Raw genomic sequence first — 20,375 nt, forward strand, 5'->3', positions numbered from 1 at the left:
ATTCTGCTTTTGCACCAGCATGACACTGATTTGTGCCCAGTTTACGAATTGCAGTAGCCCTGGGATCATTTTTCACAGAACTGCTGTGTATGAGGAATCAAGAATGCTGCCACAAAAGTTGAGGTCAACCTTAACAGAGTCTTTGAGTGTAGCATGCTGACAATGGGGTTGGGCTTAGTCTTTGGTTGCTGTTGTAGAGACAGGGGCAGTGGCTACCACAGTGGTAGCCAAAGTCATGTGGGAAGAGTTGAGTTTTGGAAGCGGAAGGGTGGAATGAAATAACTGGATTGATAAAAGTAGAAATCACTACAACCTGATGGCTTGGTTTCAGGGATTTTCCCCCTGGGACCGTATCCTTCTGGAGAGCTGTTAGAGGCTGCAGTGTCCATTGAGGTGCCCCCCGAAAGGAGGGTGTGGAGCAAAGAGGGCTACTCTTTCTGAAGCTTCCACACCATCCCAAATGTTTTGAGTCCTTTGTAGCTGGTGGAAAGCCACTAATCGGCTTCGGGGCTTTTTTTGACCAGGTCACGTGATGGTGCTATCAAGATTAAAGCAGCACGAGGAAGGAAAAGAGGCTTAAACAGCTGAGGGTGCCTGGCAGGTCATTTTAACCTTTTCGTAATCATTAAAGCTGCAGAATCCCATTAGCGGTGAGTGACTTGAAGCTCCGCTCCCCGAAGGAGTGCTGGTGACACAACTTTCCGTTTCCCCCGAGGGAGAGTCTGGCACAACTGGCTGGCAGGGCCCGAACTTCAAACAGAGCCTGGCCGTTCCTTCCCGTGCATCACGAAGTCCATCGCACCAGCGAGAAGCAATCCACAAGTCTATCAAAAGTGGAGGGTTTATCTCTCTGTATCTAAAATTAAGACTCTCGTGGAAGGTCCTGCTTAGGCCATAGTGTGGTAGATCAGCCTTTGCCAATCTGCGGCAAGAGCGGAGAGGTACAGTATAAGGAAGATGATGACAATCTCCTAATTCACTGCTTTGGCACTGGTCAATGGGCTATGGCTTTAGTCTGCTGGGATTGGCGACAGCAGAAGAGCCTGCACTGCTGCAGTGCAGCTCTGATGTTGGAAGCAAAATTTTTTGGATGGAGCTATGTTGACTAAGGCACAAGGCAGTCAAAAAGCTTCCAGTTTGTTGGTGTTACTCTTTTCCTCTGTTGCAAGTTTTCATGAGCACAGCATCACGTTCAGTCATCAGTCTGATCTTCCCCTGTCCTTCCTCCAGCTTCTGCATCTTTTGTTGTCTCCCTTCATATCAACTAGTAAGCACTGACAGAGAAATGCTGGTACCAGTCTGGAAGGGAGGATTGCTCTGAGCCACCTGAAATTTGAACTTTGTCCTACTTACTCTTCAATTGTTGTTTCTGTATTCAGGCAATCCTTCATTGAGCACATCTATGTGGTTGCACAGCAAATGGCTTCTTAAAGAGGCCAAGGAGAACCTGAATTCTGCCTGTGTCACCAAGCGGTGATGGGTATTGCAGGTATTGCAGTACCTGGAGTTGATCCAGACAGCACCTCTTCCCTCAGACGGTGCAGGCTCCTGTGTGCAGGAAGCAAGAGCACGGCAGCAGATGGAAATCAGCTTTCCTCTGTTACACATACACCCATCAAGACTGTTCGGCTGTGTGTGTCTTGGACGTTAATATTTCTATTGCTGTGTTTGCTTATTGCTTCTAATTACCATGTGTCCACTCTTGTTTGAAAGCTCAGTCTGAGGCTGAACCTCAAAAAACTCACTGGTTGTTCTCAGAGTGATGCCCACAGTCAGGTGTTAAAACACAACTTGTAAAACAAGTACAGTCTTTTCCTTGGTCGTTTACCTTCAAAATCTCTGGGGGATAGAAAGAAAGATTTCCTGAGGAAACCTGGCCAAACAGTAGTGACTAATGATCAGGGCTGAGCTGGTCTGTCATGGGGGCAGCACATCGGGTGGGGAGCCCGTCTGAGCAGCCTGGTGAAGGTGCCATCCCCTGCAGGCAGGCTTAACAAAGACAGCTGTGGAGGAACAGATGAGCAGCTACTGGTTGTCCCCATCGGGAGAGGGTAAGTGTGGTGTCAGACTACAAGACTGGGAGGTGTTTTCTCACCTTCCTGTTGAGCAGGTTTTATGGGTTGAGTGGGTTAGACATCCAGGCTATTCCAGTGGTTCCTGCTGTGCTGTGCTGTGGTAGGACAGCCCCCACGAAGATTGTAATGTAAAGGTCACCCAAGCAAGGAAGAAAAACCGGTGGCTGCTTTCTGACAGGACAAGACAGCTTTCCCAGCTCTGCTGCGGTACATGGGCACACACACGCACATGCTTTTCCTTCCCTATCAGCCGCCTCCTAATGGAATCCTGATAAGGTATCAGGAGCTCTTGAGCTCCTGTTGACAGTCGTCACAGGCAGATGTTTTGCTGTGCGTGGCAATGATGTCATGGCTGGAGATCACAGTAGTGAGCTGTAAAAGCCCAAGTCAGGAGAGACCTTATCGGGCTGTTACAGACCAACTTGAGGCTGTTGAGCTCCCAGACAGGCCTAATGAACTGGAACTGAGCTTGGAACATGCGGTCTTGAAAAACTTCAGGGTTTAGTTACAGGCTTGCTATGAAATGTTAATTAAATAGCTGCAGTGGCATATGTTCTGTCCTGACAGAGCAGCACTTTGCAGTGCCCCAGCCATGTCACCAGTGCGTAACCACCAGCTTGTGAGAGTTGAAAACAATGTGTATTAGTCTGAGACCAGATTTGTTTGTTGTTTGTGACAGGATTGGCAACACACTGTTGTTCTGACTAGTGGTTGAATACCTATTGTATACCTGAGCTATCACCTGCACCTTGGAAATGAGCCCTTATCCCACCCATGTTATTCAGACAGATGTTATCATGGGCGGCTTTGGATGCTCTGTATGGTCCTTTTATTTATTTAGCCCAGTCTAACCGCAGTGTCTATTCAGTAGAAGTGTGCTGCAGCACCTCAGCTGTGGAAATAATGGAAGATTTGGCCTTTAGTTCTTGTTTCTGTAAGTGCCCTCCTGCCACTTCACCGCTGCCTGGCAGAGTGCAGAGGCAACTGCTCCCTACAGAGCACACGGTGAGTAAGGTGGTGGGACAAGGGGTAGAGGAGGTTGGTATGGTTTGATTTCAGAATATCCTGCAAAGCTACAAAAGGCTGTGAACTTCTGTCTGCCATAGACCTTGTCATTGCATATTCTCTTACCACATCCTGGGGAGACCCCAAATTGTGGCCAGGCTCCTACTGGAGAGGCGTGTGGATTGGGGTTAGCAAAGTGTGGTATTTTGGATCTGAGAGAAGAGGACAGTTGAGGTTGGTGAGCTTCTTCCACCTCACTGCTGGAATACTTCATTTACTTTTACCTGCAGACCTGCCCTTCCACACCACTCATGTGCTTTCACAGCTGCGCTTAGTGATGTTTTCAGTGACAACCAGCTGGCTTGGAGGCTAGGTGCCAGGCTGGAGAGCTGCCTTTGTTCAGAGGGGACAGGCGCCAAGCCCCTCAGACACTGGCAGCATCCTCCAGGTGCTGGAGGAGGTGGCTTCTCCCTGAGTCAGGGTGAGTCGCTGCAGAGCTGAGCATGCCGAGGTGAACTGCGGAGCGTACTCTGAAGGCCCTGGTGGTGCCGTAGCAGAGGGTAGCACCTGCAAAACTCCAGTAACTCAGCAGTGGCTTTGTGGTGTCCCTGCTCACATTTGAGCCACTGCTGAGTTAGGCCTGATGTGAAAATTTGCCATGTGCACCAGTCTGGAATAGGGTTTCCCAGTGAGAGCAGAAAGATGGGGACTGCCTAGGAAAAAACAAAGGGGGTGATTTTGTCCACCTCTCAATTTCCTTTAATGACAGTATATAAGGAGATGTGAGATTGATCTGTTTCCCAGCTGCTCAGAAAGAGCACTTTTGTCTTTATAAATCAACTTTACAAGATGTAACCGCTGGCCCATTTTTCAGCTGGCTTGTCTGTGTCAAGAAGCAAAACCAGTAGAGCAACAGAAACCTGAAATATGGTGTTGAAAAGCAGAGGTGTGATACCAAAACGGGTGATAAACAGCGAAATGTTTTACTGAGCACAGGTGAAGGCCTTTTTTGAGATGATCTTTAATGGAAGGGGAAGAACCCAAAATGTCAGCATCCCGTCATGCAAAGAAGGCGGCAGCAGCTGGGTGCAAGGTATAAACCTGGCAGAGCATCACTCCTTCCTGCATCTTTCCTCCTTGGGTCTGGATTTGGGAGAATCCATTAGGGGATGCTCCTTTTTATGAGGAGAGAAAGAGCCTTGTTTGCAGGACACTGACCAAATATAGCTGTGCTTTACTGTCTTAAATCATACTTAGGAAAAGTAGCTCCTGGGGAGAAAATGCTGTGGGAGGCAGTGGTGTCCAGCCTTGCTGCTGGGAGTGTGGGGCACCTCCATGGTGCACATGGGGACAGTGCTGGAGTGGGGGACCATGGTCCTGACCTGCCAGCCAGCACCCCAGGTGGATAGTGTGTCCCCCCCTCTTTGTAAGAGACATCAAAAAGACAAATCAAACCTCAGTGGGATGCTGTGGAAGAGGACTAAGGCACCTCTGTTGGCTCAAGGCTGCTTGTGCCGGGTTGTTTTGTATTGCCCAGGCTGAGTGTAGGGACTGGGGGCTTTTGACAGCTTCCTCATCGCACAGACACCTACATTAACCTTTTCTTGCATCTCTGCTGTAAACTGCCCTAAGTAAAGGAATTGGATTTTTTTTTCTTAGATTCATTGAAGTGCTAGGGCCTTATTATGAAAAGGTCTTAAATAAAAGTGTCTTGATCCCAGCCATGTAGCTACCATGCGAACCTCTGCTCTGTGTGCTTATGGTTTGGAGAAATGACATATAAGACAATGAAAGCATTTCTTTTGCTACTGTCAAAAATGTATAATTCATCGTATTTACCCCTCTGACAGATTTCTCTGAAATCTCAGATGAGAATCGGAAAGACTCCAGTGTCTCCACATGTCTTTTAAAATGACACTGTTCTGTGCTCTGCAGGCTGAAGGATTGTTTTGATTGTTAAAACAGTTTCTAATTTATGTTTTAAAAAAGCTTCAGGAGCCAGGTGGTTCCCTGCTCTCAGAGGCCATTGAGTTAAAAAAAGGTAGAGTGATTTGTCTTGCCTCAATTTAGCTGTAATGAGTATTAAGTGGTTTATCTATGTGGAGAAAAGTTACTCAGCTAGATTACATCCAAGTTGAATTACACCCTGTTCCAGATGGAGTATATTTTTTAAGACAGTAAATCTTGAGGAGGGTGGATAGTAACAGTAATGCTCTTTCCTGGGCTAGAATGTAACTCTTCTACCTCTTGTGGAGATAATGTGCAGAGCTACATCCAATTAGTTTTTCAAAGACTTTTTAAAGAAAAGTGACTTCAGGTTTTATGGCTTTGCAAACAATTCAGCTTGAAGCATTTACATTGTACAAGCAAGCGATGGCTGGTGGTGATTATGGTTTTCATCCATTTTTTGTTGTGGGTAGCAGCCTGGCAGGGCACGATGCGGGCTCTCTCCCCAACTTCTCTTCTGCGCCAAGTGTGATGGCTGCAGAAGGGAGGGTGTTGGATGAGCGGTGAGATGTTTTGATAGGAAATCTTTTCCCTTTGGTGCCACCTGGTCCGCTAAGGCACCCATTGCTCATACAGCTGGTGCTTGTGGCCCCAGGGCATAACTGGGGGAGGATGCTGGCCCCACTGGCATCCCAGGCAGCACCAAGTGCCAGGGCGTCCTCCCAAAAAGCTTATCCTTGATGATGTGTCCTTCACCACCATCCTTGTCTGCTTCCATGATACTGTACCTCCCCTTCGCTGTGCCACACCTGCAGAGCCAGCCAGCATGGTTGTCGGGCCAGGGTGGGATGAAGTGTCAGGTCACTGGCAAGGCACCAGCAGGCATGGGTGCACTTGAAGTCAGTGCCACGAGGTGGTGGCCAGGTGGGAGTGCTGGGGGCACACCCCAGCACCCAGATCTGGGTGCTGCTTGTGCCACCAGAGAGAGAGTGCATTTAGGCTGGTGAAGGTGGAACATTGCTCACAGCCCACGGCAGGCTTTGACAAGGCAGTGAGGGCCGTTCATTTAGTTTCTAATGAAGAGGATGAGGAGGTCTGAGCCATCAGTGATCCAGCTCTCCTGCCTCTCCTGGGTGGGTCAAGGGGGGCCATCCTTGCTCCATGGCTCTGGGGGAGGCAGGAGAGGAGGGAAACTCACTGATAAGAGTAAGGTCAGAAGCAGAAAAATGTTGGGAATGTGTTTCTTGATCTAATGTGGGAGAGACCCCGCCTGAGGTTTTGCTGCTCAGTCCAGCAGAATTACTGCCTGCTGTCACGAGAGTTATGGAATCTTTTAGACCTGAGATCAAGATGCAAATGGCTCATCTGGCACCTAACCTGCACACAGGCAGCTCCAGGGGACGGAGGCGATTCATCTCTGAGGGCACAGCGAGGGTGGTGATGGCTCTGAGCACTCCCAGCCTTTGCCTACAATGAAACATCTTCTGCTGACAAAACAGCTCATTTACTTTTTTCTTCTTTTTTTTTTTCTCCATATATTTTATGTTACTGTGGGGCATCTTCTGGCTCAGGTCAGACATCAGACATGTTTTGGGGTTAAACAGTGGTGTTTGAAGAATTCTAGCAAATCCCAGGGCAGGATTTCAGGATTGGGGGTAGCTGGGGTATACATTGGCTCCTGGGGATGCAGGGCTTGCTTTCCCAAGGAGCACTTTTTTTTTTTTTTTTTTTTTTTTTTGCAAGGGATATGAAACCGAAGTGAGGACATAATTATCTTTCCTTTTCCTTTTTTTTGGCAGCCATGCTCTATTCTTTCCACCAACCAACCAGTCAGTCCTTGTAGCATTCAGGGCCTGAATGCAACAGCTTCTGCTTAACATTGATTTTCCGTAGCTGTTAGCGGTGCTGGAACCCACCACAAGCACATGTAGAAGAGTTTGTTCGGGTTGCCCACCTCCACCTTGGGTGGCTTCCCACTGTGCTTGAGCACAGAGCTGCAGGAGAGGAATTCCTGCAGTTTCTCTGCCCTGTGTGGGCATAGAGCTGTGAGAAAGGGCTTGTTTGCAGCAGAAATAGTTCCCGTAAGTTTTTTGGGGTTTTTTTGTTTGTTTTTTTTTAGCTGCTATTCTTTGCACATGATACAGCTTGGTAGTCCGTAATATAAACACTTAGAAGTGATAAGAGAGGACAAAGGTAAGGAGGGGCACTGCATGTAACAGGCTCTCTGCTGCTGGGGAAACAGGCTTAGTCAATACTGTGGTTCTGGTGGAGCCTGTGTCTGCTACTGGCATCACATTGCGATCTTTAGCATTATCTAGCATTTTTACACTTGTTTATGCAAGTGTTGCTGTCTGTGCAATTTATGCATGTGGAGCCCGTGCTTGGTCTGGAGACGTATCTCTTGATTCCCAGGCAGGCGTGGATTGAGCCTCTCCTTTGACACCACTGTGAATCCTTCCTTGAAGCTGCTTTGAGTGCCCTGATACTTTGAGATAAGAGCCCGGACCTGCTGTATCTGGATCACTGCATTCATTGTGCAGAGGCACTCGGCTCTGCTGCTGCCCTGGCAGCATGCGGGAACGGGTGAAGCCCGGGAAAGGACACCTTATCTGACTAGATCTACTGATGGAGGCTGTCATGTCCAGCATGAGTTAGAGTGGTGAGCCTGTGGTTGACTTCAGACAGAGCTGGAGACCGCTCTAGGGACTGTTCAGCCAAATGGGTATTACTGGACTGCATTTAGGGGTAGATTAACAAAGTGTGGTGGCCTGGGAGACAAGAGGAGGTCAGACCAGGAGGTCTATGGTCCTCCTGGCTTTGTACTTAAGAATCTCAAACTCCCCTCTCACCCCACTGGAGGGGGAGGTCCATTACTCATTCAGCAAGTTGTTCAAGCTGCTGCTGAAATCTTGCTGGCTTAAGTACCGATCTTCTGCAGCATTATCCTTGCCACCTTTTGATACACATGACTAAATTCACAATGCTGTTGGCACGAGGCCTTTGCGGGGAAGGTGCTATGGGTTGATCCTATAACCTACTTGGTTTGCCCTCTTCTTCTCTGACCTGGAGACTCCTCCCATGTTGGGGTGGTTGTTGGACAGAGAGAGTTTGCAGTCCATGCAGCTGCAGGTGATGTTGCTGTGAGCCTTGCTACCACTTAAACTGTTCGCTGAACTTACATAGCTTCCTACGGTGTCGTCTTAACCTTTTCCATGAGGACTGGTTTGGGTTTCCTGCGTTTGGACAAAGCACAATCCAAACAAAAAAGTGAGCATGTTTCCTCTGAGAGTGTTAGTGCTTTAGATGGGCACTTGACTCGGATCTGTCCTGCTGTTCCTTTATGTGCGGTTTGGCACTTGTCTGTGGCAGCACTTTTTCAAGCATATTCCAATTTTTCTCTTGAATGGTCAAAGCACTCTCAGTGATTAGCTGTAGCTTGCAGGCTAGCTCTTCTGCTAAGCTGCCCCCAGAGTGGCCAAGAAATGGCATTCAGGCTTGCACCAAGTGTGTTTGGCAGCTACCAGCAAAGGCAAGGATAAACTGTTCAGCGCAGAGCCAGCTTAATCCTTACATGTGTGCATGGGCATATGTTTGTGGGTGCAGAAATGCAGCCAGTGGTGCCTGCTAACCATGGCAGGGCTGATCCTGAAAGGTGCTGGCGGTCCGCAGCACACACCGGCCAGTGTCGGCATGGTTGCATTAACACATCTGGTTCCTCACCAACTCATGCTTAGCGAAAACTCCTGTGATTGAATAGTGACTTTTGCAGTCATGCCACAATAAATTAAACAAGGTAAAATATAATTTGATTCTGCAGAGGCCTTTTAGCAGTGCAGGAAATGCTTGGGTTTTTTCATACGCTTAAGCTGCAAAACTCTTTTCCTCCTGCTGTTACAACACACAGCCTCTGCTACCAAAATTGCAAGTGGAAATTATGCAGACATCCAGGTGGATGGAAGGAACTATTGCAAACTGCTATGGTATAATGACAACGGAGGAAAGGTTTTCCCAGGTTCCTCTATTTTCCTCCGTGCAAAATTTGCAAAAATGTTGCTTCAAAGCATGTTTCTAAACAAAATCCAGATGTTTTGAAGAGCAGTAAGCCACCCACAGAGCTCTCCAGCAAGTTATCTTCTACAGCAGGTCACCCTATCTGGTGTTGCTGTCTTACTGCAGTGGTAAACTGGCCATTACATTCTCCGGTTCGAATGTTACATTTTTATGTGAGGGTGTTCTGTATTTTATTGTCCTGGTATTTTTCTGTTTAGTGTCACATGCTTCCACTAGAAAAAGAGATGTCCTGGGTAGGTAGCTGTGTACGTCAGGCTGCATGCATGCTGCAGCTCTGTGGCCTTGCTGTGTGCACTTCTTCCCCTTTTACAGCACTGGGAGTTGTGGCAGTGACCGTATTGTGGGGCTGTGCCAGTAGATTATTTTTGTGAGTTTTTCAGTTGTTTTTGAAAGAAAAAGGCACGAGTGTGGAGGGGTTGTTTATTCAAATGTAAAAGGAAACGTTTTGTTCTGTTGTTGTTTTGGTGCATTGTAGATGAATGACAGTGGCTCTCAAAACTAGGAAATTACTTTTACAAAATTATGTGTCACAATATTTCAACTTCACTTTCCTTCTGTATCCCCCATTTCCCAACCTGGTGGCCCTGATACAGATTCGCAGAAGAGATTGCTGTTGCTGAATCTCAACATTTTAGTGAAAAAAAGCTTTTGGCAGAATCCCCTCCTTACTGTATACGTTTGGGGTTTTACTCATTAGGTCTTTCCTAAACTTGCCTTCCATGGAGTGAGAGAACATATTGCTGTCTGACAGACTTGCCTGAAACACAAGAAGCTTACACGTATTTTTTCTCTTTTCCTAAAGATACATCTTCCAACTATATCAGGCAACTTGAAACAAAAGTGAAACTGCTGGAGGATGACAACAAGCTTCTTTCCCAGGTAGGTTTTTTGTTGCCTAATAGATATTAATGTGGCTTGGTCCTTTTCTTGCTATACAGAGTTGTGTCTGACTGCCCACTTGAATACAGAAGGGCTTTTGGTGGGCATCCTACCAGGGCAAGAGCATAATGGTCTCTTCATATCAACTCCCTTCTGACAGAATTTGGTCTCCTTTTGTTAAATAAAAAAAGGGAGAAAAAAAGAAGTAAGCTCCCTGTTAGTGTCTGCCTGTGGTTCAGAAATACATTAACACATCCCTGCAGAACATGTTGATCCACTCTTGCTCTCGGTGGTGCTGCAAGGTTCCAGCGCTGTCTGTGCAGTTGCTGTAGGATTTTTGTCTTGCTTGCCCATTTACATTGACTTTTATCTTGTTAAAAGAGGAGGCTGTAGTCAAAGGACAACCTTGAGAATAGTTTTGTGCAGTGCTGGCTCCCAGCTTTTGTTTGAGATCTTGCTTAAAACTGAACAGACGTCTCTAAACTGGCATTTTTTGCTTACATCTGCCCTTCAAAGTCTACTCTGTGTGCCACTGGGTTTTTGATCACTCCTGATACATATCTATCTGTATATAGCAATGTCAAGCAGCGGAAAAACAGTCATTCTGTCTGCTATGTCCCCTGGATCCCCTGTAAAGCACAGCACTTGGTGTAAATGGGCAACGTTGCTGAATTCAGTGAAGCACTGTCTATTTAAACCACTGGAAGTTACGCTTTTTCTCTTGTTCTTTATATCCTTTCACTGTTGTATGTTCTACCTCCCTGGCATTTTAAAGGGTTTTTTCTATACTTTGCTTCTTACTTCAAGCACCAAGTTTCACAGTCACTGTGTTCCAGATTCTTTCCAATTATAAGGACTAGAAATAAAAAAAACCTCTCCTAATTATTTTTTTAAAATACCTTTTTGCCAGTTTATGTTGTGCTGTTCTTTGCATTTCACCAAGTCTGAAAATAGACTGCTTCAGGATCACACGTTTCTAAAATGTTCCTGTTCAAACAGGAAAAAAAAAAAGGGTCTGTGCTTACTGAAATGTCAATCAAATAATTTTGTCAAACCTTATTTTTACTGAAATACACATTTTGACCTGACTGAGCTTTTTTTAAAGACTACCCCAAATTTCCAGTGTATTCATTGGCATTGCTAGCCATGAAACCAAACTCACAGGGCACCAGAGGGTTAAAACCCCAAAAGGGTAGTCAACATCTACTGAGTGGCTTCATATATTAATCAATTGCTAATTTAATTTTAACTCCCCCTGTCTTTCTCCCAACCCACGAGTGAGTTGGTGGCGGTCGAAACCTCGGGACTGTTTAATTGGAATTATTGATAAAATAAGCAGATGGGCTGTGCTTGGGCAGTTGGGATGCGCATGGATTCAGGGATGGGCTCAATGTGCCCTTGGCCCAGCTTCATCCTGCAACAGCCAAGCACGTTACTCCATTGGATCTACATTATGAGGTCAAAAAAAAGTGGTTGTTAATTAATGGGTGGTAAATTAATAGGGGCTGAATAACTGCCTGAGCTTAGTGCATCAGGAGGATGAAGCCCAGTTAGTCTTAGGGTGCGTGAGCCTGAAGCAGCCCCATGCAGCAGCCTTTCACCTTCGTGCTGTACTGGGTGGGAAGGCTGTGCCTTTTCCTCCATGTGCACAACTGTCCTCAGGTGTCCTCACCTTTCAGGCTGTGTCACTACAAATGCTTGAATCCAGGGAGACAAGTGATCTTAAAATAGCTCTGTGCTCTGGAGAAGGCCAGCCACCTCCCGGGCAGCGGCAGGCACTGATGCCAGCCTGGCTGTGATGTTCTGTGCAGCCCCTGTGCAATGTCTTAGTGGCCCTCCAAAAAGACCAGGAACGGACATATTTTAGATCTCGCTCAGAAAATGCCTCTTTTTACCGTAAGCAGGGAGACATCTCTCCTTAGGGAGCCCAGAGGTGTTGAAACTGCCATGGTCAGGGTGAACTCCCTGGCAATAGTGGGCTGCATCACCTCCATATCTGTCATGCTACAAACCTAATTGGCATTTTTTTATCTTTTAATGGGAACGATGAGGAAAATCTGTATAGGTACAAACTCACACACGTATGTAGGTGTTGCTCCTAGCACTTTCCCAGAAATGTATAATCCACTTACTACATACTTACTTGCTTCATCTGATTGGAAAGTGTTTAGCTGTTACCATGCGGATCTTGGGATAAGACTCTAGTCAAAAAGGATCCTGGCAAACTTTCTCCTGTTTTTAAAGTCGCCAGGTGATCCTGGCCATTTGAACTCCGTAACGCCAAACTGGCTTGTCAACACCAAAGTCACATTTTAACTCGGCTTGGCTTTCTCCCTGGGAGTATCGACATTGCAATAATATTTGCAGCCTAGTGTCAAGAAGTTCTATCACCAGTGTGCTGAGGAGTGATGAAACCTGACGTCCTAAGTAACAAACAGTGCCTGTGCATTAAGGGATTAACAAATCAGCGCTGGTTATGGAAGTCTTCCTGGCTTTGCTCCAAGTGCTAAACATAGAGCTGAAATAGTGCTTCATCCAGAGAAACCTGAGAAGGCTGGGGTTGCAAATGCTATTGCAAGCTTTACGGGAGGATTTATATTACAGTGGCCAGTGACACAATGCCCCTTTGGTAGCCGGTGCATCCTGAGTGAGATTTGTTGCTTTATCTGCTTCGGCATCTGGGGTGTGAAGCTAATGCTGAGAGGTCGTGTCTTTGTATCGTCGTCAGGCATGGAATTAAGTTGATGCAGAGGTCCCCAGCCTGCACTTTTTCTCTTGTTTCCCAACATCTCCTTTCACCATAAGCACTTTGGAAGAAAATCTTGGTGGGGGAGGGGAGGGGTCCCCAGCCCATGCTGAGACAGCCACTCTGCGCTGTACGTGTTACCTGCAGCACAGGTGTGCTGGGATTCACAGTTCTCTTTTTCTGGTGAGACTCATTTGAACAGGTTAACGGAGAGAGCTTTTTCTCCCCTTGGGAGATCGAGAAGTACCATCTCACAAGCCACCCTTTGCAGTGGGAGGAAAGTAAATGGAGAAGTGGATGTTATTTATGATAGCTGTATATGGATTTTTTGGTTTTGACTTCTTCTTTTGCTTTCTAGGGAAGGAGATGTGTATTTCCAGTTGAGAAATGAGCTGCTTCTGACATTGCTAACACATCAGTGATCATCACTCTTCCCATTCTCCTTTCTCTGAGGAGAAATTACTCCAGTTTTATACCTTTCTTTGACTCAGGTTTACACTGTAGTGTTTTGCTGGTGTGGCTGCATTAACTAGAAAGTCATGCTCTTGGATGGCATTGCTGCACTGGCAAAATCCTTGGCAGCAATTCTGACAACACACAGCTTTTGTTGCCCTGGTTTGTATTGGCTGGGGAGATGCTGTAGCAAATGCCACTACCAGAAAAGGCTCCTTGATGCCTGCTCACTGGTACTGGTAGGTGTCTGTGGTGTAACCACAATGGCCAAGACTGCACAGAGTAGGTGGGGACCTCAGCGTCCTGGAGTTGATGGTGTCAGCCTTTCTCACAAGCGTAGCTGATTTCTGGAAGTTTTAGTTGAGGTGTAAAGAAGATGAGTGTCAGTTCTGAGGAATGTTGGGTGTTGGCTTTGGATAGCTTCACAGGCATCACTTTTATAGTCTCAAATTCTCTAGGGAAGACGTGCACGCGATTAATCTGTGCAACATCATGTGGGAGAAGTCCTGTTTTTCCTCTGTGTCATTGTGGGGAGTGCCCAGGAGAGCTTGCGTTAACCTCTCTTTTGCAGTGTCTGGCTGACTACATGCGGGTGGATACCTTCCATATTACTAAGATATAATCCCTGGGATGAGAGGTCATATTTCTTTCCTCTGAGCTGAAAGTGTCCAAGCAGAGAATAACCCCCTTAACCCACCTCATGCTTCCCTTTAAACTAAAAATGAATTTGTAATTACACCCTTTCCTTTCAAGATTAGCAAAACCTATGTTTATGAGCTTGGGAGCTCCAAAGGTCAATTCTGGTCAGTTTTGTAACTAATGCATACATTTTAGAGATAATAACATTGACAAACTTCTGGTCATTCTTTCATGTGATTTTGCATTTTCAGCTCATTCTGTACAATGGCAAAGATTGGGTACTTACAACTAAAACTGAAGTTCATAGGCTTTGTGGACTCTGTTCTCTCTCCTTATAACTATGTCCTGTGCACCATGGGCTGGCTGTCAGGACTTCTTTTGGCTTATAATCTCTGCTGAGCTGTGTCTGGCTTTTTCCTTCAGAACAGGAATGCCAGAGGGATTTTCCTACTCAAAGATGCCCAGGGCATGTTGCACACCTTTGTTTCAAAAAGCTCAGCTTTGAACAGAGCACAGGTATCGGGCAGGCGGGACTCTGAGTAACTGGATGTTTGACAGTGAGGTCCTCGTGCATCTTTCAGGGAAAATTTCAGCTCCCCTAGTGCAGAGCAGAAATACAAAAAATTCTTCTCTAGGGAGCGGACAACCCTTGGGAGTTCTGAGGAACATCAGAGTATTTAATTAAAATTGCCAAATAAAATTCTATTACCAGCCCTTCACAACATTTTCAGTATCTGCCTGCTAGCTGCTTGGGGTTTAGAGTATTCCTGGAAGATCTCTAGAGCATCCCTGGAAGGTTGTGAAAACTGTGCATAGTCTGATTTTTAAGAAACTGCATGCTTAACCTGAATTAAAAGAAGGCTGCAGCTGTACAGATAGTAAAATGATAGTAAATAATGCCTGTAGACCCTGGTATTAAAACAGAGCTGAGGTTTTGGTGCTAGGAGCTTCCACGGTAAGAGCGCCTACAGGCTGCCTCAATTCTTCTCAAATTGTTGAGTTTGTGAACTAGGCACAAACATGCACTGAGCAGGCAGTTTCTAGCATATTGGTCTGAAAATGAGGGGGAACTGGACCCCAGGATTGAGGAGAGCCTGAGAATCGTAAGTCCTGCAAAGAACAAAGATGTAAATGCTGTTCAGTGGAGAGCATGAGATCCTTTCCTGAAGAGCAGAGAATGGAGGAAAAAAAAGGAAATTGCCTACAATGTGCTGGCTGGCTCCAGGAGAGTCGTAGTGCAATTTCCTCGGTCGTTTTATTATCAGTCGCTTTTGTGCCAAGTCTGCCATTAACAGTTCCTGCTTGTGGTGTTGCTTCTCGGTTCTCAGAGTTGCTATAGGGTCTTAACGTTTGGGCCTCTCCTTGAATTGTGGCTTGAGAGTTTTGTGGTGAGGCCGTGGCTTGCACCAGGAGTGTTGCATGTGTTTACCAGGAGCAGAACAAAATTACAAGCCTGTAAAGTCTACCTACTGCGTGTGTGTGAGGACGATAAGTATAATGGCCTTAATTTAAGGTCTCATGAGGGAAATGAGATTTTTTTTGTAATAGAAAGCAACTCAAACATGAAAGCTTTCCCAGTGCATTCAGTCTCCATTTAAATTCAGAATACTGAAAAGGACATGCCCTAGGTTACTATATTACTGTTTTAATGTGCTGTTTAAAAGTTTAACTGCATAAATAATTCTAGCAAATCAAAAAGGAGATACATATTAGGGGCCGCATCCAAATATTCCTTTCAGGTCAATAGTGAGACTTTCTACAGGACTCCATGCATTTTGGAGTAAAGCAGATTTTCATGAGACCTTCTCTCATGAGACCTTTCATGAGACCACTCTCCAAACTCTGATTTAGGCCTCTAATTGCATTGCTTACCCACATAAATAGAAAAAAATGTTAAGAGAATCCCCCAAAGTTGCTTCCTTAGCTGTGGCAACAGAATCTTCAAGGAAACAGCATGTAAAACCAATCTATGTCCAAGCATGTTTCATTTCACCTCCTTCTTTTATGAATTAAAATGATGAGTGTGATCTGACTGATTTGCTATCAAATAAGTGGAATGAGATTTAAGTAAACAATATCTATTTATTGAATAAAATGTTGGGGTTTTCCCCTCAAATAAGAGAGGTACAGTTTTGTAAGAGCAGTTCAAAGGTATCTCAGACTTGCATCCAAAATACTTTCAAGTCCTTAAAGGCAATGAAGTTCCTTCTGTTGACTTCAGGCGTCAGGATCTTGGGCTGCTACCTACCAAAATAAATATTCTCTTGGTATTCAGCCTCCTATTCATGGGTAGTGACACATCAAAAAGGCAGGATCAATGACTGAAACAAGCTTTCGCAACTTGTAACGAAGGCTGGATGATGTACTGTGTGTTCTGGAGGTTGTCACTCTGGAATCAAGGGATTTTATGAGAATGTCACCTGGCACATTAAATAGAGTTCCCTCAAACCCTAGGAAATATAATTCAAGAATTTCTGCATCCAGAAGTCAAATAACAGATAGGCAGAAACATACAGCATTGATTGGCTCAGGAGTTCAAGACAATCATATAATTTCTTGCAACTGAACAACTCAAAAATTTTCAAAGGACTGGAGCTGGATTTCTGTGTAAGAGGGTGAGTGTGGAGGGATGCACACACACAAAGCTCTGCCATGCCCCATTTGTTTCTGTTGTGGATAAGCAAAGAACATTGGGTTTAATGAGGCTCCGTTTAACCTCCAGCTGTGAAACGTGGGATTAGTCATATCCTATGCTTAACCAGCATTGTAATAATTTTACTAGATTCCATTTTTCTGTATGTGAGGACAGGGTCGGGGAAAAAGCTCTTAACTGCAGTTAGAAAGGGCTATGAAGAAGCAGAATTTTCTGTCTTTGTAACATGTCGAGTGGTTTGATGTAAACAGATTCTCAGTAATCAGTCTGTCCAAGAAGGACTGAAAAACGTTGTGAGGGGAAGCTCAGCAATAGCTGCAGAGGCTTTAAAACCAGTTTTTTTGTATTAAGTTCAATGTCAAATTCAACACCAGATCAAGAAAAATTCAGTGTCTGATATCTGAAAACAACAGGGGAAAGTATGGAAACATGTTAATTATTCATTGCTTTTTTTTTTTTTTTTTTTGGGGGGGGGGGGGTGGGGGTGGGTAAGAGGCTTTACCCAAAACTATATGCCTGTGACAAAACTTTCAGTTTTGTTTTGCTTTTCATGAAGCCAGAAACACAAATCTAAGTCTTTACAGAAGATTTTTTTAAGAATATTCAGACTGTCTCATAGACGTTAAGGGTGGCTGTAACTGATTCTTCCTGACTCTTTGAGACCTGGTTCAGCAGAGAGCTTTGGACATCTGAGTGGTCCTCCAGAAGAGAGGGGCTTGAGTGTCCATCCTGTCCTGAGCACTGTTCAAAAGAAGAGAGAAAGAAGGCCAGCAGAACCCTTGGCCAGCTTGATCCCAGCTTTAGTTAAAGCCTACAAGGGACTGTTTCTGATTTGTGAGAAGGAGGGTCAGGTCTTAACCTTCCTCGTTCCGAGCTCCCATGTTTTGTGGGATGTGGGGAGTGCCTTGAAGGCAGTGCCAGCGGCGTTGCTGTAGCTGAGCTTCTGGGAGGAGGTGCGATGCTTCCCTTGGGCCTTGTTGCCTGGAATGCAGTTGACATAAGAAAATGAAAAGTGATGCCAGGGGATGGTCCAGTGAGTTTACTTGTGTGCCTAATACTACCTCCACATCTACATCTACTTGCCTGGTGGAACTGGAGCAGCATTCCTTAGCTTCTCCATTGACATCCATAATGAAGAGACTGGTTTTGGTGCTAATGAGTCACAGATGGGCTCTGTTAGTCTGAGACTCCTAAACTCATTGCATACAAGCTGGCTACAGACTCCGGCTACATCAAATGTCAATGGTTATAGCTCCATTTGGCTTTGTTAGCTACTGAGCTGCATTTCTATTTGGGTTATAGGCTGTCATGCTTGAATCTCAGCTGTGCCAGCCCATATTCTCTCTTGAGCAAAGCCTGCCAGTTGTGTGATTATAATTATATACTGCAATTTGGTTTGAGCTGATTATCTGTGTCTCCCTTGAGTTATGGGGTTGATCTTTCTCTGCTGATCTAAAACAAGAGGAAAAAAATGCAGACACTCTTGAATATTAACAGTGTACTGAAGTTCCCTACCTCAGTTGCTAAAGAGAACGGAGAGGTCTGAAACTTGCACTGCTTATATTGCCTGTACCCCACTGAGATACTAATAAAAATATTTTTCCAAGAGTGGTTTTACATGGCAAAATCTGCTAAGCCTCTTACTGACTGTCTCTGGCTATTTATTAAGCCTTTCCTAAAGTGTTAGCTCCCCTGACAATAGAGAATTCCAGTTGTCACTGTTGCAATGAGATGAAATCTGCTGCTTTGTCTCTCCAGCTTGTATGAATGCAGCTTATGACATGAGGGCAAAGTCAGAGCACAGGCAGAAGTGGCGATGCTCATCCCTGCATTGTGTTTGCGAATGGCTGAGATCCAGCCATGGCACAACATCCAAGTGCGTCCTTACAGCTCCCTGTGCTGCTGCTGCTGTACCGGGGCTGCGGACCTCATTCTCAATGTTGTATGTTTTCCATTTCCACGTGAACAACTAAAAATACCTTTACTGATGAAACTGGCTGAGGCTGTGCTCGTGACCTGGCTGAATACTGGAGAGGGAATGGGAAGAGCAGGTGTCTTGGCAGACCATCATCCTCTAAAGCCTTTGTCATCGGTCTAAGGAATGATCCCTGGATGCACCGTGTGGGATATGAACCAGTGTAAAGGAATTTAATCTCTCCTGTTACAGAAAGCTCATATTATTACGCGACACTGAAGATGTTAAACAGTTTTAATCTCATCCCTTAATTTTTTTTCTTATTTGCAGAGTTCTTTCAAAATCAAACACGCTGATTTTTTATTGCACTCTCATGTGTGTAATTTCCAGCTTGCCTGATAAAAGCTGTTGAAGCTAATAGGACTCTTCACATATACTTAAAGTCAGATATGTGATTTGCTGAGCTTATTTTTGCTTGAATATGTCTTATAGTGATAACTGCAATTACTGAACCTTAATTCAATTATTTGCTAGCTTCACACAGTGAAATTGCCCATCCCTCAACTTCCTGGTGCATGAGACCCTAAACACAGGGATTAATGAGATAAGAAGGAAATCTTTGTGCAAGGTTGGGTGGTAGGGGATGTTCACTGGGGCACAAAGTCGCGTGTGTGGTGCTGAGGTCAAGAGAAACCAGAGCTGTTGCCCTGCTGCCCGTAGGAGAGCTGCACAAGGCAAGTGCTTTGCAGCATCTCATTCATGTTATTTGAGATGTGTTTCTGCTTTGCTTTACCTCAGCAAAATATCACTGCTCTGCTGGACTTACTGAGGATATCTTGGGCCAGGTCATTCTTACAGCGTGGTGTGTTCTGATAGTGCTGTTGAACTCTGTGGGTATGGTAAAATATCTGTAGTTACGAAGAAGAGTAAGGTGATCAAGCTTTATCAACTGTTTGTGGGGTCACCATGCTCTAAATCGGGAGAGTAAGTTGTTAATATTTGTGCAGATAATAATAGGTTGTGCAAGACTTCATTCATTTAATATGGGAAAAGGGGTTAAAGTTCAAATAATAATATTATCTTGTCAAGTGCTGCATGTAAGACCAGCTTAGTTTGATCATCTGTGGTAAAGGTAGTTTTTTTCCAAGGTGATAAAATAACTTTTTTCTGTTAAGTTTCCAAATATATAATGTTCTTCTGTTCCCTTCTAGCTGGCTGACTGCAACAGCTTGCCACGAAAATTCACTAAGGTAGAGAGAGCTAATGCATCTGCAAACAGCTTCTTGGATCTGGGGGCTGCTTTTAATATTGCTGCTGGTTCTTTGGGGCTCTGATTGCTTGTTCTTTCACATGCTAATGTTGGTGATTTCCATTTTTTAATCGTTTGAATGTATTCAATATGCCCCTAATTATTTTTTATTTCCCTCCTGTACTTGTGTAAAAGGCACCGGTTAGTAGTATCTTGACCAACTTCAAATCAAAGCCGTTTACCTACCTGAAGAGAAGTTGGTACTTTCAGCTGATTTGCTGCAGGAAATAACAGGAAAAGATTTTGACTAAGCCTTCCGTTTAATTACGCAGTTGCAAACAGTGGGTTGTTGAGTGTCAAAATTGAGGCAGTTTCAATTACTGGAGCAATTATGGTTTAGGAAATTGTTGCCGGTAGGTTTAAGAATTTATATTACAGTGACAGGCAAGTAATTCAGGTAATGGGCAGTACAAGAGTCCATAAAGGTGAAGGCAGCCTGACCCAGTGGGCTGAAATAAAACCTTTCTCCTTTTTCTGTTCACAAATATGTGTGATCAAAGCCAAGGTCTCAGCAGAGTTTTCCATCTAACATCCAAGATTTCTGGGATAAAACTAGAATATGAAGTAAGAATACATTTTTTCCATATAGAGAATTACCCAAATCATAAGCCCGAATTCTTACGGGCTTACATGGTCAGAGTGGGATGCCCTTGCCCTGTTGCTAAGGACCAGGTTCACCCTGA

At 45.0% G+C, this 20,375-nt stretch overlaps 1 protein-coding gene across 2 annotated transcripts in view; it reads left to right on the top strand.

Moving 5' to 3' along the window:
- The window catches only part of CCDC85C (coiled-coil domain containing 85C), a 116,087-nt gene that overhangs the window by 60,089 nt on the left and 35,623 nt on the right, over nt 1-20,375 (top strand). The window contains exons 2-3 of one of the 2 annotated variants that reach the window (XM_040600169.1): nt 9,901-9,977; nt 19,595-19,633. In XM_040600169.1, coding sequence (XP_040456103.1) covers nt 9,901-9,977; nt 19,595-19,633 — 116 coding nt within the window. The remainder of the gene's footprint in view (nt 1-9,900; nt 9,978-19,594; nt 19,634-20,375) is intronic. The other variant, XM_040600170.1, reaches the window with a different exon arrangement.

This window comes from Falco naumanni, chromosome 7 (genome assembly GCF_017639655.2).
Source record: "Falco naumanni isolate bFalNau1 chromosome 7, bFalNau1.pat, whole genome shotgun sequence".
In the NCBI taxonomy this organism is placed as follows: Eukaryota; Metazoa; Chordata; class Aves; order Falconiformes; family Falconidae; genus Falco; species Falco naumanni.